The 17021-nt window shown below is 34.3% G+C and overlaps 1 protein-coding gene across 7 annotated transcripts in view; it reads right to left on the reverse strand.

The window, feature by feature from the left end:
• Positions 1-17021, reverse strand: part of LOC126374063 (cGMP-dependent protein kinase, isozyme 2 forms cD4/T1/T3A/T3B) — a 140602-nt gene that overhangs the window by 15673 nt on the left and 107908 nt on the right. For 5 of the 7 annotated variants that reach the window (XM_050020509.1, XM_050020510.1, XM_050020511.1 and 2 more), the window contains one exon: positions 5588-5807. In XM_050020509.1, the coding sequence (XP_049876466.1) occupies positions 5588-5807 (220 nt within the window). Of the gene's footprint in view, positions 1-5587; positions 5808-9528; positions 11375-14255; positions 14452-17021 lie in introns of those variants that run through there. The other 2 variants (XM_050020507.1, XM_050020508.1) reach the window with 2 other exon arrangements.

The following is a 17021-nucleotide window of genomic DNA, read 5'->3' on the forward strand; positions in this document are numbered from 1 at the left end:
AAAGTCTAATTTAATCAGAACGTAGCGTATTTAAATGTCAATAACGTGATTATGTTTTATCGTAAGTCGTTTTCAATTATTGTAATTTTATATTTCTCATCATGTGTCACCATAACTTTTAAATTAAATGTTTTACCTAAATAACATACTTCAAAATTGTATTTAATTTTTGTTTTCTAGAAAATGTGCGTCACACATGTTATTATTTTTAAATACATTTTTTTATATTTACTTGATTTTCTGAATACGGTTTATGTAGGTATACTAAGCTAATAAACGATATAATTATGTTACGGAAAGTATGCCAAGGTGGATTCCGCACATCCTAACAAATCTATGAATATTTAATTAAAAGTACAGGTGTATACTAATAACAGCCATTTATTGAAGATATCCTTTATCGTTCATTAACTAGGTACCTAATAGTATTGGGCTTACGATCTGGAGGTCTGGATTCGATTCCCGATGGGGATATATATATATTTTTTACCGACTTCAAAAAAGGAGGAGGTTCTCAATTCGACCGTATATTTTTTTTTTTTTTTTATGTTTGTTCGGGCATATCTTCGTCGTATATGAACCGATTTTGATAATTCTTTTTTTGTTTGAAAGGAGATATACCCAAGGGGGTCCCATGTCAAGGAAGTCAGGATCTGATGATGGAAGACCAGAGAAATCGAGGGGAATTTTCAAAAATCGTAGGAGCGACTAGTGCGTTTGTAAAGTTTTATTGATCGGATCGATCTTTAGGCTTCGGGAAAACTTCCCGACCTTCGAAAACTGGTCAGCATCAGGGAGACACCCTATGGCCTGGCAAAACTATACAACCTGGAGCAATTTTTCTTTCACGAAACGTATTTAAATCTTGATCAAATTCAATCGCCGGTGCAAAAAAACAAAATGGCGGAAAAACAAGATGGCCGCCATACAAAATTTTGTCGATTTTGGAAGAAGCCCCTTTGGGTAAAAATAATGTATGGGGCGCTTACTCAAAACGTCATGTAGAGTACGGAAATACTTTCTGGTCACCAAAAATTGCTCCGCATCAGAGAAATACTCTACGGCCTGGCAAAACTATCGCACGTGAACCAATATTTCTTTCAGAGCACTTATTTAAATGTTGGTCAAATTCCATAGCGTGTGAAAAAAAAATGGCGGAAAAACAAGATGGCCGCCATACAAAATTTTGTTTTTCCAGAAAATGTCTTGGGGTTAAAAATGATGTATAGGGGTGTGATTGGAACGTCATCTTTGAAAACTGCTCCCAATCAGGGAGACATTCTACGGCCTGGCAAACCTATTGCACCTGGATTTTGTTTGTTTCCACGACACCCATTTAAATCATGGTCAAATTCTGTCGCCGGTGAAAAAAAAAACAAAATGGCGGAAAAACAAGATGGCCGCCATACGAAGAGGGACAGTTTCGAATAAACAGGACACGCGAGCTGCTTTAGCAGCGAGCGAACCACGCGAAATCTACTGTATCTATATGTGTGCGTGAGTGTGTATGATAGCAGCTTCCACTGACAACCACATGTGTGTGTATGTGTGTGTGTGTGTGTGTGTGTGTGTGTGTGTGCGCGTGTGTGTGTGTGTGTGTGTAAACATGTTCATCAATAATAATTGTGATCACTACTAATCATGTATTAATATATATCAATATAAATCAGAAAATTTGTCTGTCTCTGCATCCTTGCTCGGTCTAACCATCACTTAAAATCGTAAAATAAAATAAAATTTTTAACAAAAAAAAAACCGACTTCAAACGCAAAACTAAAAAGCAATAAATAAATTTACTTCGCACAAAGTAATTAGTACGTATTTTCAATTAGTTAATTAATTTTATAAATCTGAAGTCGGTGCCAAGTAAATGCTACAACAACCCTACTACAATATCAAATTACTATGTACACACAATATTGTTTAATACCTATATCAAAGCAATTACAAAACAATGTCAAACAAAAAATTACAAAACAATCGGTATTGAAAAATATATGAATCGGTACTTCGTTGTAGCATTTCCTTGGCACCGGCTTCAGATTTATAAAATTAATTAACTAATTGAAAATACGTACTAATTACTTTGTGCGAAGTAAATTTATTTATTGCTTTTTAGTTTTGCGTTTGAAGTCGGTTTTTTTTTTGTTATTAATACTTCTGAACAGCCTTTGTTTGGTAACAATATTATAGGTTGAACCACCTTATTCACCAAAAAAGTAAACCGCAGTGGAGTAGCGTGGTAGAGTATGCTACTAACCCCCTCTGTATGTCATCATCATCATAAGCGCCATACGTCTGTTTCAGACGATTCATGACTATCAATGTCGCAGAGTGTATCTCTCGGAGTGTATCGATGTGTATAGAAATTAACAAAGAAAAAACAAATACGAAAATTACAATCACACCTGCTTTAAATTCTTTTAACAGTGAGTATATCACTATGGACCAAAATAGAAACAATAGCTTTGAAGGTAAAACCAAGAAATAAACGTAAACGTGGCTTGAGACAATACCTCAGTAACTCTAAGTGCAGTCTCGGTGAAAGGATTGAAACCTCAAATGTCAGACGGGAACGTGACAGCTAAAGTATTTCGCAAATGTGCTTACGCGCTTAAGCAACCGGTGACACTGGGATTTCGTCAACGTCTTTGTTTTAATGTTGTTATAACTTATAACAACCACAAGCGCGAAAGATGGAGTTGACAATTGAATAAAAAAATAAAACTATTTAAAAGATTGTAAAGCTTTCATGAGATTAAAAAGAATATCAACATTATGACTTTTTAAAACAAATTACAGTCGCCTGGTAAAATGCTCTGTATTAAGACAAACCCTGGCAGAAAATACACTTTTTATATCACGTGTGAAACAAAAAGGCAGTTCCGAACACCTTCACATACCGTAAATTAAAAATAATATAGTTTATGAAGATGAAGACATTAATCAGGATCTAAATAGTTTTTGCGAAGATGAATCCGCTTATAGACGAGTAATATAACAGCTGTTATGCATCCCATAACGCGATAGCCTTACAAATGCCAACCTGTCTAGAATTACACATCATTATAGACCACTTTCCAGCGAGGTAAATATATAATAAGCCCAACTAAAATGAGTTATACTTAGCAAGTTATAATTCTTGGCCTAGTCCAGACTAGTTAGGTTACAAGGACAACTTGGAGTAAATTATTGCTGTAAAATGGTCATTTGAACATAAATGGAGTTTTAAATGTAGATAATTTATATAGTAATAAAATTAAAACGCACTTTCAAGCACAGAAGTTACTGAGAAAGGCCAACAGTGCTCAAAAAAATGTTCATTGAAAGATAAACAAATCAGTTATTTCTTTTGAAAAGAGAAAATAAATTTCCTATACCGAAATATATGTGTCAATTACTAACTATTATCTAACTGCTAGATTTGTGTGAAAGGCTAAAACTATTTGCATAAGCTATATACGTAGAAAAAGCTGACTGTTATGAAAATTTCCAGTATTTTTGTTGGTAAATGCTACCTCAGTAATGTCTCAGACGAAAGCAGAAGAATGGGCCATTGCACGCCCATTGCATTACCATAACTGTGAGGTCAATGTACCTCTCTGTCATCGGTACAGCTCTTACAGGTATGTGTGTTTTGTAAATTACGTAAAAGAAGTTTGCGTCGGTGCAAAAATACTCGTACATTTTGAAAATTTAAAAGTTGTTCTAAGTATTTCAAATATAGTTAGCAATAAAAACAAGACAAGATGTTGGATATCTTTCTTTATTAAATAAGTTAATTTTAACTATGTAAACATCTGACAATGTTCAAGATGCGCAGTTTACTGTTTGTATTTTCTTATTTACAGAAGCATCAGAATGAATGTACTGTATGTATAATTCAATGAAATAAATTAGAATACTCATGCGATTTCTCTGCCGCAATGCCAATGTTAATTTTACGCAGGAATATGAAGACTGGTAAATATGACTTTCAACGAATCAGAATTTAAAAAAGAAATAGCTGTTGATACCTAATGAAGATTTAACAAATGTAGAATTAGATAAAACACATGTTCAATTAACGTGTCAAGACATGTGGAGGTTACTGGCCTCATACTATAAACAGAGTATCTTATTAGGAAAGATATCAAAAACATGGTTGGTCTAAATAAAGAATTATAAAATAGAATTCTTGGATAATTTAACCGCCGACGCCGCCGCACGTCAACAACTTAAATTCAAACATTAACAGACGTGAACAACCTCTTGCAACACTGATATAGTCCAAAATAGATTCTAATCGTCCTAAATGTTCACCAAGAAAACAATTTTGGTGCATTTTTTTATCGTGCATAAATTTAAATATCTATTCCAAACGTATTGAGATTTGAAAGTTCACCTTACGTAATCTTTATAATTCTTTTCTAACTTTCAAAATTACGTGTGGCTTAAGAATTTTAATCAGTGACATCATCTTTTTTCTTATCTTTAGCCTCGTTCGGTTCTGGGTCATTCTGATTGTCGGCAAAAAGAGCAACAGTTAGAAATTTTGCAATACACAATATTTTTAATTGCGCAGGCTAGTATTTACTGGTAGAAAAAGGGATACGATATTAAATATTACTTTAAGCAAGTACTTCTTTAGAGAGCTGAAAACCCACTCCCTAAAGAAACTGTTTATCTATTTATGTATCAGTTTTAGTACAGCCAGGCTAAGGTTTAAAAGTATTTGTAAAATTTTTATTACCCTTACAGAGACTGTTAAGAATAAAACATCATTCATAAATGGTGACGTTTACAAACTGAACTGAATCATATAGTTCATTAATCTCCTTGTTATCGGTCTGATTTTATTATAAAGTGACTAACGATGACGAACGGTTCCTTGTTAGACTAATTGTTAGTGATGTTGACAATTTATTTATAGCCAACGAGGATGCTTACAAGGTTGATGACAGTATCAACATTCAAGTGATGATTGATGTTATAAAGTACCACAAAACTAGTTTACACCGAAATTAGTATAGACATTGACTCTTTTACTTTTGTGTTTCCTATTTCGTCTTGATCAAAACTAATCATTCAATGATTATACACTTTATTTAACTCATATGTACTTAAAAATTGAAATTTCCGGGAAATTTTAACAAAACTGGAAATACGTTAATACAATATACGTACGTTGGAGTAAGTCATAAACAAACCGTTCAAAGATAACTATACCTTTTTATATAAAATTACTCAGTACAGACGAATGCAAATAAAGTGAAACACGCTTACCTCGCAACCCTGCCTTGACAATTGATAGGCAAACAAAAGATCATAAAGATATTCTTGAATACATTTATAGAAACTGTACAAAAAGATACCACTATATTAACTTACTGTGTTCTATTGTTAGTTAGTAAATCTACCATTTTGATAAAAATCTATGCGTAGATAAGTACAAAAGTCAAACTACTGAAGATTTTTAGATTATTACTTTACATTACTTAGCACGTCAATTCAAAACATTATCAAAAGTGATTATTGACAAAGACGAAGTTATTATTAGCTATACAGATATTTCAGAAAGTGTTGCTGTAGAAAAATATATATATACCTCTTAAGGAAGTCAGTGTATTCAGCTTGGCGTATCAGACCAGTTCGCATCATGATGGTCTGGAAGCATTGTCGTTCGATGGCCCATAATCTACAGTCTGTTGCCGCCTTGATGGTAGCAGTTCTCTTGCAGTTGTAGAGGATGGCCAGCTCACCGAAGACTTTGCCTGGTGCCATCGTACTGAGGTACTTGTTCTCTCTGGAGACCTCCACGCGACCCTCTGTAGGAGAAAAATAATAGTGAGATTAGAAAATGCTACTTTGATTTTATTAATTGAAAGCACACATTGGTTTTAAATGTACACACTTTAAAAGTATAACCGGGGGGCCCCTGCTTTTTAGGAAATTGATTAAAAATATAATATATCCGAACGAAGAGAAAGATAAGGATGCTATCAATTATCACAGTTATGTTACGTAGGAATTAGAAATTAATTGAGAGGCATTTGAAATATTACATAAACATGGCTCTATATTATACGTCAATTACATCTTAAAACTACAATACATGTTTGTTCTCCAGCGATATGTGGCTCTGCTAACCACATTAAATATTAGTGGCTGCTGTTTATCTTTTATTTCACATAACATCGCTACTGCTGTTAGTCATGCAAAGGAAATAAAGCAGACGTTTACGTGATTTATTCAATTTGCCGTAGTTTTGCTTCGCATAGAAATTTGCTGTCTATTCCGTACGAATTTTCTATGAACTGAATTATAGTAAATATATCCTTTCTTAATAAACCTGCTTAGTTATTTTATACTTCTGCCAATCAATTACGAATAATTGTATCTTTAACTATCTATTGCCTGCCTATCATTATGACCAATAAATATTGGATTATTTATAACACCAGGTATGATTAGTACGATATTATTGATAAGTCAATTCCGTTCATAAAAAGTATTGGTTACTTCCGTAGCCTACAAAATTTATGACTTTAATATTAGCCAACAAGTTCCTTAGTCATTTGCGTGATTCAATAAATTCATCCATCAGTCACTAATTATGTACATAGCCACTGAACAAATATTTCGTAGTTGTTATGTGCTTCTGCATAACTAGAATACTAACATGTTTATTTCCGGAAGCTTTGTATAAAAAAAATGCAGTGTAACTGTGTTATACGTTCCACTGTTAGGCAAAGGTGTCGTCAAAAGGTGTTATATTAGATGAAAAGTATTTTGTTATAATAAGCGATATTCCCATTCACGATGATTTCCTTTCTCGTAATGATGGTTCTTTATGAACTCCCCAAACATCTTTTCAAAGTTTCGATAAAGTTACCAGTAGTTAGTTACCACAGACCATCAAGTGGATTTAAATCCAACTATTTTATTGCTAAGTCAGAATAGTTTCAATTATTTGCTATAAAAATATCGAAGGCTATCGTTTGAATTGAGGCAATTTCGTTGTGATATGTACAGGAAACGAGTTTTTTATTGAACGATAAAGGTATCTTATAGAGTTTAAAATCGTTTAGTAGGTATAAGTCACTAGAACTGCTGTTCAAGGCTATATGCTTTATTGGTCTCAGGATTTGAATGAGTCATTCGGTGAGCGGTTATAATAATTTGCTAAAACCACTTGTGTTTCTTAAAACACGCATAGAATAGGAACAACTTTTTTGTCAACATTGCAGATTGAATCTATGTCTGTGAAGCCAACATCTGCTTTGTCAAATGAAGACGTAAATAAATATACGTTATATACGCATAGAGGTATAATACAATTCCTAAAGAACAATCTATAATCAACAAACATTATGAATCAATCCTCTTATCGCGAAAACACAAGAAACATTAAAAAAAAACACTTGATGAAGAAATAATCCCTGAAAACGGTAATGTGTGAATAAATAAAGAGGCGTGCGAAAATTGATTGTTAAATGTAAACAATGCATTAGCCAGTATGTTGTTATGGCCCATGGCTCGACCATTGCTATTTGTTTAGTGTCATTGTACAGACACTTTGTCTATTGTGCTAAAGGCTACTCTATTGAATTAATTGACATGTAAGGTACATTGTATGTCCGGTACTGTTATTTGTATACAAAAAAAAGCTGTTTACAAAACTGAAAAATCTACGTAAAGTTAACTGATCTAAATTGGTGTCATCGTGTGATTAATCCGCGTTACCTTTATAATACTTTGTCCATGAATAAAGATATTGTCAACAATATATTTATACCTTATAGGCCAAGAGGATGATCACGTCTTATATGATGGATGTTTTATAAACATAATTTTCTAAAAACAATTTTTTTTTAGATTTTCATACCCCATTAAAGGAATAAAATTATATTATTATGATCATCACACCTTAACACTAATATTTAACATTTTATTACGATCACAATATGTATCTTAATAATTTGCTTATTGGCAGGATTTGACAAAGCATTCTTCTAATAAGTAAAAGTAAATAATTGCCAAGTTTCTCTAAAGAAAAACAAGTCTTTGTTCTCTCAAGTTCAAGTATCGAGAACTATTCAGTTGTCAAAGAGCATGTGTGTTAGTCACGCAACATTGTCTTACCAGAATTTCTAAGTTACTAACAAATTGACAAGTCAGTAAGTATAGAAAATTAACACAAGTTAGCGAGATGGCAATTACCTTACTACTTTCGGTTGAAAATATTTATACAGTTTTTATGAGATTTTAGGCGTCTGAACGATAGATTTCCAAATTAGACGGATATTGTTATCAAAAAGTTGTAGATATCTTTAAAATAGCTTAACGAAAAGAAAAACGTTTTACAAATTAAAACAGACAGGTTGATGTCAAATGAAATCTGAAACTTTTGTCTGAGCAGAGCAGAGTAAATGTTAAGTTCATCGCCTCAATAAATCATAACTCATAACATAAAACAGAGACTGCACATAGAATTTGCAATTTAATCTTACCTACCTATATTTAAGTTTCTAAATAGACACTTGTGGGTACCGAATACGACAAGCTAGCAGACCAATTTAGCGACACGTTAATTATAAATAATTTATTTAGACAGGACACTTGCATTTGCCACTCTAAATCGACACCAATTATTCGTTCCAAGAACGAAAGTGTTTCAAGGCAAATCGCTTGAATATTATGACGAAGGGTCAAAGATCAGATACGTGAAACGTTTATAAAGAATATTTAGGTAGGTACAGTAACTTTTGAGTTACGTGATTTTTATATAATAGATTATGAACTGTGATTATGAAGGTTTTTTTGATGTACAATAAAGTGTTTGCTTTAAAAGGAATGTGGACATAAATTAAGCAAAATGTTGAGGAATTTTGGACCTAAAATTACTAGTACAAATGAATATTGCGTTATTAGTATGGTAATTGTACATATTGAACACAATACATGCGTGATTGAACATATAAGTGGGTCAAAGAAGCAAAGTTTAATTGATATTCTAGTCTTGGTTTGTTTAGCAACCGCAAATGCCGCAGTACATTTAACGAAGTTATTTGGATCCCTGACAAACTGTATATATGCGAGCGCAAATGTCGTAACTGTTTTACTGGTGAAACGTATCTTCATACCATAATCCTTTTGGAAATATGTTGAAAAAACAAAAACTCAATTTTCGTTTACTTCACATTCTATTTTTAAAAGAATACTAAAGAATCCTGGATTCCTAGTCTGTAAACAGTGGAAAGGTTATACAAGTATCAATCAAAGGGAAGTTATCCGATTATGTCAGTGCATACATTATTATACACCATGTAAATTATTATGTTTTCCATTAGGAAAACGTTATCGTAACAGGGCCGTCACTACCGATCATCATCAAAAAATTGTCACATAGGTAATCTACCGGTTGATAACAGCATATTACATTATAAAATTTACTTTTATATCTTTATGCAAATGTTTACATATTTATTTAGGTATGTAAATATAATTTATGTTACACATGTCTAACTAATACCATCGGAAATTTACCTGATTCTCCATTGCGTTGTTTTTCCAGCGATTTGTCAGTTTGGTCTTCTAATCTCGTGACATCAAGTACAATTCCGGCGTCTAATGTTGAATCAGTAGCGTTGCTATCTCTGTGACAGAGATTTCCAGTCCTTCGTTTTCGAGTCCCGTAAGTATGCACCGGCACTATAAGTTTCGGTCGAGGAATGGAAAAGTCAGAATCCGAACCGCTCGAAGAACTCTTAGCACTTCGCGAATATACACCGTTGCCATTCATCACACGTTCCTCACTGCGTTCCTTATGCGATCCAAAAGCTAAAATGTCATTGTACCTATCATACCTATCGTCACTTTTCACTCTCACTGTATTATATAACTTTCCGTACTTATCACGTTTGATTTGTTTCGCAACACCATTTGTAGTCCGATAGTCACTTTCTTTTCCTAAATCAATCGATTGGAACCCGTTACTAATAAGAAGAGCGGGTGGATTCTTGTTTCCATTAAACATTTCATACTGCATCAGTGTCAATTGTTCACCTGGCGACAGATTCCTCTTTGGCTGAGTAACTGTGACACCATTATAAGGTTCGCTGTTAGGTTGGACGACGTCAAGATAAGCCCGAAGAGGTGCTCTCCCTTCGCTTTTAACTCTCATTGACTTAGAACGGAAGCTAGGTTTAGCATCTTCGATGCGTCCGTTTCGTTCGTTGGTCGGTTGCGTAGTGTGCTCCGGAAGTGGATCGCATGTAGATAACGACTCATTAGCTGCCTGCGCGTATAAACCCAAATCTTCCGGTTCGCCGTCCATGTCATGGCCCGGCTTTCCGGTCCTAGACTTTATCGGGGTGAGATCTAGAGTGGCCATTGTATTTATCAGCTGATACATTGTATCATTACTGAATCCACGAACTGTTCCATTTTGTTTGGATTCCCCATTTTGAGAAGGTTTTTCTTTTTTGGTGTCGGTTTGTAGCTGCTTTATCTTATCACTATCAGTATCATTGTTTTGTTGGCTTACTCGCGAATAATATTCATAATAAGATTCAGCAGATGGATCGATTGGTACTGGCCCGGGATCAGGAAGCGGATAATAATTTTTCTTTGAATCCACTTTTCTCTGCCGGTGTGCGTATTTCAGAGAATCCTTTCGCTGTGGTGGTACGGGGGGTTGTTTACTGTTAGATCCAAATGACTCAATATCCCACTCAGTAAAATTTCTTCGCTTAACCCTTTTTAGTGTTGATGGTTTGTATCCATTTGGCATATCTTTAAAACTGTAACTGTGCTTTAACTTATTTTGAATAATGAAATTATTGTTCTCTCTGACTTTTTCTTCTATATTTTGTTGATACTTAGCTAACTGAGATAAGTTTTCAGTAGGAACGTTATTTGAGTAATTGTATCCATTATCTTCTAATGAGTATGTTTTGTTCTCATAGTCCCTTTCATTACTGCGACCCACATCTCTGCACGACTTGCTTCTGGATATCGAATTGAATTTGACCTTGTTCGACTTATCATTGTTTTCATTATAAGTGCCGAGATTCTGTGCCCCAACCCAATTGGCTGCATACACGAGGTCCATGGTCCTGTCGTTAATAGAGAGCCACGGGTCCTCCATGACGACTTTTCCTGGATAGTGCTTGATTTTCATATTGTCACGAATCCAATCATTTCTTCTTCAATTTTATAACTGCACATCAATTTTCCTAGACTTTGAGAGGTAATAGCCGACACTTGCCGTGCTAATTCCATTTTCCCGTTTGACGGACGCAATTTATGGGCTGATAAGTATTACGATGGGAAATTCGTCATTGCAGAAAGGCCGTAAGTGCCTTATTCATAACTTCTTTCTCGACCTTATCTGAAAAAATATATATTGCAGTATACTATAGCAACTAACGTTCATTAGTTAGAATTCTGAAATTAAATACCCCGGCTTGGAATTGCTCAATGTGCCTTTGTACGCGGTTGCGATAGAAATGGCGTTCGACCTATTAGCGGCGAAACAATGGAATGATTTTGTAAGAAGTTCACTTCTCCGCAACAGATGTAGCCTAACTCAATTAATTTGTCATACGTAGCACTAACAATGTTACAGAAATTAGACACGGATAAAAAACAGCCTGATGTTTATGAAGATAATATATCCCAAAAAGATATCTATGCATAATAGTAAATCATTATTAATAGTTTTCTTAATGAAACCTTAATACTTTTCTTAATTAATCCACTTTTAACGGACACAAGACCTGAACTGTAATTTCTTTGTCAAACAGATCTGGGTTTGGACGGTAATTTGCTGCTACTAGACAATTTGCGCACAACGTAAGAACGGACGCGTCACGGGATGTAACCACACTGGTATTGCACAAGTTCTTTGGCCTAAACCGTTGGAAGTAAATGGCGCACTGGGGCTTATGGGTCCATAAGCACATCACTCGAATGCAAATTGTACGTTGCGTAACAATTAGATAATGATACTGAGCCAGCCGTACAGAAGCTTGTTTTAACAGCACTTTATAATTATTGTTATTGCTGCACTTTCACTGAGCTACGCGAGCATTCCAGATGCGACTGGAGATAAGGCATTGAAAGCGCGTGTAAGTATGGACATATCAAAGACGCATTTGAACGGAAAAGGTCACTTAACCAACTAACGACTTCGAAGTAGATAATGTCACTACACTTATAAAATGCAACAACTGGCTCTGTTAACAGTGTCAATCGGTCTATCCACTTATGACGTGAGAAGTGTGGAACGAATTTTGATGGGTTCGCTATTCAATGCTTTAAATTAAATAAATGAAAGCTTTAGTAGATCATTCCGTAAGGTGAGCACAAGAGATGCTTTAAGAGATCGAAGACGCGGGATCATAAAAGACCAAACAGTATTTTTAAATTGCGATTAAGTACTAATAACTTCGAATTAGTGGCAATTATTGAACGCATGATCGATCTAGTAGGAAACGATTTCTAGGCATCAAGCGATGGGGTGAAACCAGTTCGTTGGTCTACATATCCAGTCGACTGACCAACGATCATACGTGAGAAACGTATCCAGGAACTTGGGAAATCACACGGTGCTGCATTTATCAAGTTTTTCCTGGTAAATAAGATTTGAATCTCACAAAGTAATAAAAAACAAGACGATATCTTCAAACTTAAAAAGATTATCAAAGCTTTAGCACTCTTTATTTATAATTATAATAGTAACCCACATAAAGGTAGATAATTTGACTTTATCCAATACTTACAACAAAAGCAGATTAAATCCCACACGGAAGCAAGTGTAGGTCGTGACAGAGAAAGACGTAGGTACGTCTTTTTACATAAACAAATGTGAACCGCGATAATGACATTAATTGTATAGTACACAAAGTAGTGGAACTTCCCAAAAGCGTTATTCATCTGATTCAAAGAAGGTTCATCATTCACACAATTTATTAGTCAGATACACAAATAGTCTGGACTGGGTTTATTTAAAGCTGCGTAACGGTAACTTACTCAGCTAAACAATAGTGCTCGTTTCTATTCAGGGGAGGTGACCAGTGTCATTGGTATGAACTGAATTTGTATGAATCCATTATCTGACCGACAGGCTGCCTTGTTATGATGGGATCCTGTATCCTTATCTTGTTCTTGAATTAGTTCGTGACGATAACGAAATACGAACATTTTATTTTAACATTTCTTTTTGAAATCAGTTACGTATGAAGAATAATGTTCCGTGAGTAATTTCACTATGAAATAATATTTTTCTTTGTTGTTATGACAACAATAATTATTATTGTGGCATATGAAATGCCAACTTTCTACGCTCTGATGAACCGTCTAATAGTTTAGTTGTTCCATTGATGGTATCAAAAGTACCATAATGTACACAATGACAAGGTAGTTATAAAACTTGAACATGTTTGGTCAGTGAATTAAATAGATATACCTAATACTAAGCTAACCTAACTTTCCAATCAATTTCTTCGCTAGATTGAAAGGTAAGACATGACAAGACAAGATGCATATGAATATCAAATTTGGTAAAGAACATGCCTTTAAGTAGGTAGTGCAATAGTAATTTATTTTATTTACCAACGTAACCAGCAGCAAAACGCTAATAAAAGGAAACCCAGATTTATTTGGTCCAGTGATTTTAAAATTGTAATTGAATAATATAAATAAATTGCAAATCATTCAACCACTGGGTAGTGGACATTTATATTATCAAAGATAAAATTGAGAATATTATCTAAACAAGAGATACTGAGGTTGCAGACGTAGAAAGCTTTGGTTTCGAACATTAATATGCAAAATATCTTCACCGTGAAGACCGAAATACTTTCACGACACATACGAGTAGTGCACGCGAACACGAGTGGCTTGCAATAACCTTGGTGCATGAGAGCCTTCGAAAATACCACTTTCGGATTGTGTTGAATAAACAGGACGAGCTACTAATGTACTTATAGATTAGTATAGATTTACACGCGCAAGACAAAGGTGAGAGGTAACCTTTGTTAATTTACGTCTACCAAATAAGTCATAAGTTCTAACAAAACCATTCCATTATACCAAACCAGCATAACAATAAATCGTGTCATGTAAGATTATAGCTAATAAATGTGTCGCTGTAGCATAGCAAATAGGTGATCCAGTTTCTGTACAATCGAGATCGACACTTGAGTCCTTTGAAATCTTTCCCAAGCTATCACAGCTGCTTCCTTAAAAAAACACCACAATTTTAACACCTTTTAACACTGTCACGTTTATTACCATCATAAAAACACGAAAAGTCCCAACAATAATTATGAAGAAAACAAAACTTTGAACTTAGTACAAATCATTGTTTCTTCCACAGTAAATTCAATCGCGACTATTTTAAATTCAAAACGCGGGGCATTGAGGACGCGGCGACCAATCACGTCAACGCCGCTCCGCTTACTGCTCTATTCATTCTCAAACTACGATCGACTCCTGCGCATACAACTCAGGCGCGTGTGAGCGAGAAATATAATGCAGGGGATAGAGACAAAACATGTACCTGGATGTTCTAAAAAGCTCATAGCTCCTATCACAAAAGGTGCAAAGAACTTCGGGGGCTTTTGATATCGACGATAAACCTTGGAAGGGGAGTTCATTTTAATAAATTATAATTCCAATTTTTTATTTGATCTCGAAGTTCAGATATACAACGTAATGTATGGCGCGTGTTGTCATGTGAGTACAACTGAAACTATGTTTAAACAGCTGCGCCAAGAGTTATAACTATAAGGAAATAAATTAGTTAAGATTTCTTAAAATCATAGTAAATGTCCTAAAGTTACATTTATATTTAATATTTATTTACTTATATAAATGTTATATATAGTTTTGTATATCTGTAACATATAAATGTTACAAAACTATATGATTAAATAAATTTTCTAAAATTTGACACACAGCAGTCAAACGGATGTTAAAAGTGGAGCGACAATCTGTATCTAATTTAAGAACTTAATTAGTGAAGGTAACTAAAATAAGGTGAATCGGCTTTAGACAGCGCCCGTGACCGGTTAGCCACTAAACGCAGCTTGAAGGTCGAACAACACCTTCTAATAATCGAAACACTGGATAATCAACAAAGTTTTTTACAATAATCAGTTTAGCTTCAGCTTCAACTTTCCAAGTTATGCTGCACAAATGTTTTAGTATGCGTAGATAGTTGCGAAATAAACATTGCGACAAAGTACTGATGTTATGACTACCGTCTGTGTCCATCGATCTTATGTGGCAACTGACAAGTGAGCAAGGAAAGGACAATATTTCTAGTAATTTGGTCTGCAGAGTATTGTTCAATGCATGGTCTGAGACAAGAAGAGAGCTAACAATGCTTCATGTTTTTTATGATCCCGTAAATGTCGTAAAATTCATCTAAGTAGCTGAATTATTTTAACTAAATAGACCCTTACTCATTTTCAATAAACTCCGTAATGTCTTCTCTTTTGACAACATTAACAACTAACAGTGGCCAAATGTACATTTTTTTTTCAGATAAGTACCTATTATAATTGGGCACAAACCATCCATAAATAAGCTTCCTGATATTAATAAACAATAATATTATGATGACGAAAATTCAACATTTGCATAAATAGCTATTCTAACTATTCAAATGGAACGCAACTCGCAAGGGTTCGAAAGTGAAGAATTGTATTGAAAGTTATAGAAATAATGGAAAGGTAAGTGTTAATGGGGCAGTGGTAACATTATCTGAGGAAATCAAGGGAACAACCATTTACTTATTCAGTGAAGCGATGGAAAACAAAACTGCGGTTGTAGATTTCTATACAGAGAACTAGTAATTTACGATTTCACATGTACTCGTAAATGGTACTTTAAAAGGTATTTAGCTCATACTTAGGTGAAGTGGAATTCAATATTGTAAAGCAATCAGATGGCAATGTTGACATAGAAGACCTTGTAACTAATGCGGGCTATGAACGGATTTTTATCAATGACAAGGGAAATGAATTTGTTTCGAGCAATTTGAATTGCGAAAACATGAATATTAAAAATATAGAGCATCATAATAAATACAACAAAAGATTGTAAAATTACAAGGTTTATAAACGCATGTAGCTATTAACCAGTCGATCAGTGAGCTATAATGATTGCACATGGTCTATTTTTTTACAGTAATGAACACAAGATTGCAAATTTTACGCTCCTCGATAAACATAAGGTAAAGAAAAACGTGCAAGCTAATGGGTGCAGAACGTAAAACCGTTTACGGATATTTAACGCAACGCACACGACGTTGTAGAGCAAAATGATTGTTTGATGATGTTGTAAGCAACAGACAGAAAGAATCAACAAGAAACGAAAGCGTAAATTATTGTTCCCACGAAATAGCAATAAGAACTAAACATGTAAACTTCAAGCAAAAAGAAATGTAGTGTATTTATAAAATTTATTAGTGCAATAAATAGGTATCTAGGTACCTACCGGTTGATTTTCCATAATGGTTGTTTGATCGATTTATTCTTCGTTTGTCCCACTGAGTTTTGTCCCACATAAAAAATTCCTATGTCGTCCCGAACAATATTCTTCCTTCGTCCCAAAATATAATTTTAAATATTTTATTCCTACTTCGTCCCATTTTGTATTCCTTATACGGCCCATGTTTTTTTTTATATGCCAAACTTACTATATTGTACAATCAGCAAAAAAGGATTACCTATTATTTTAAATATTACTCGTATTATTTTATTATAATAAAACTTAATAAATCGTTTTTTTATATTTTTAATTGTATTGTCGTAAAAACCGACAGAGGGATTGTGTCATCTAACATGATGGACTAATGTTATGGGCGATAGGCTGATCCCTTATCACCATAAGGTTCATCATATCCATCTTTGGACTTCGTATCAACAGTGGCTGCAAGTTGTCTTTGATTACTTGTGGCTCTGCCCACCCCATTAGGGATTACGGGCGTGAGTTTATGTATGTATGTATGTAATTGTAAATATTGC

This window comes from Pectinophora gossypiella, chromosome 16 (genome assembly GCF_024362695.1).
Source record: "Pectinophora gossypiella chromosome 16, ilPecGoss1.1, whole genome shotgun sequence".
Classification (NCBI taxonomy): domain Eukaryota; kingdom Metazoa; phylum Arthropoda; class Insecta; order Lepidoptera; family Gelechiidae; genus Pectinophora; species Pectinophora gossypiella.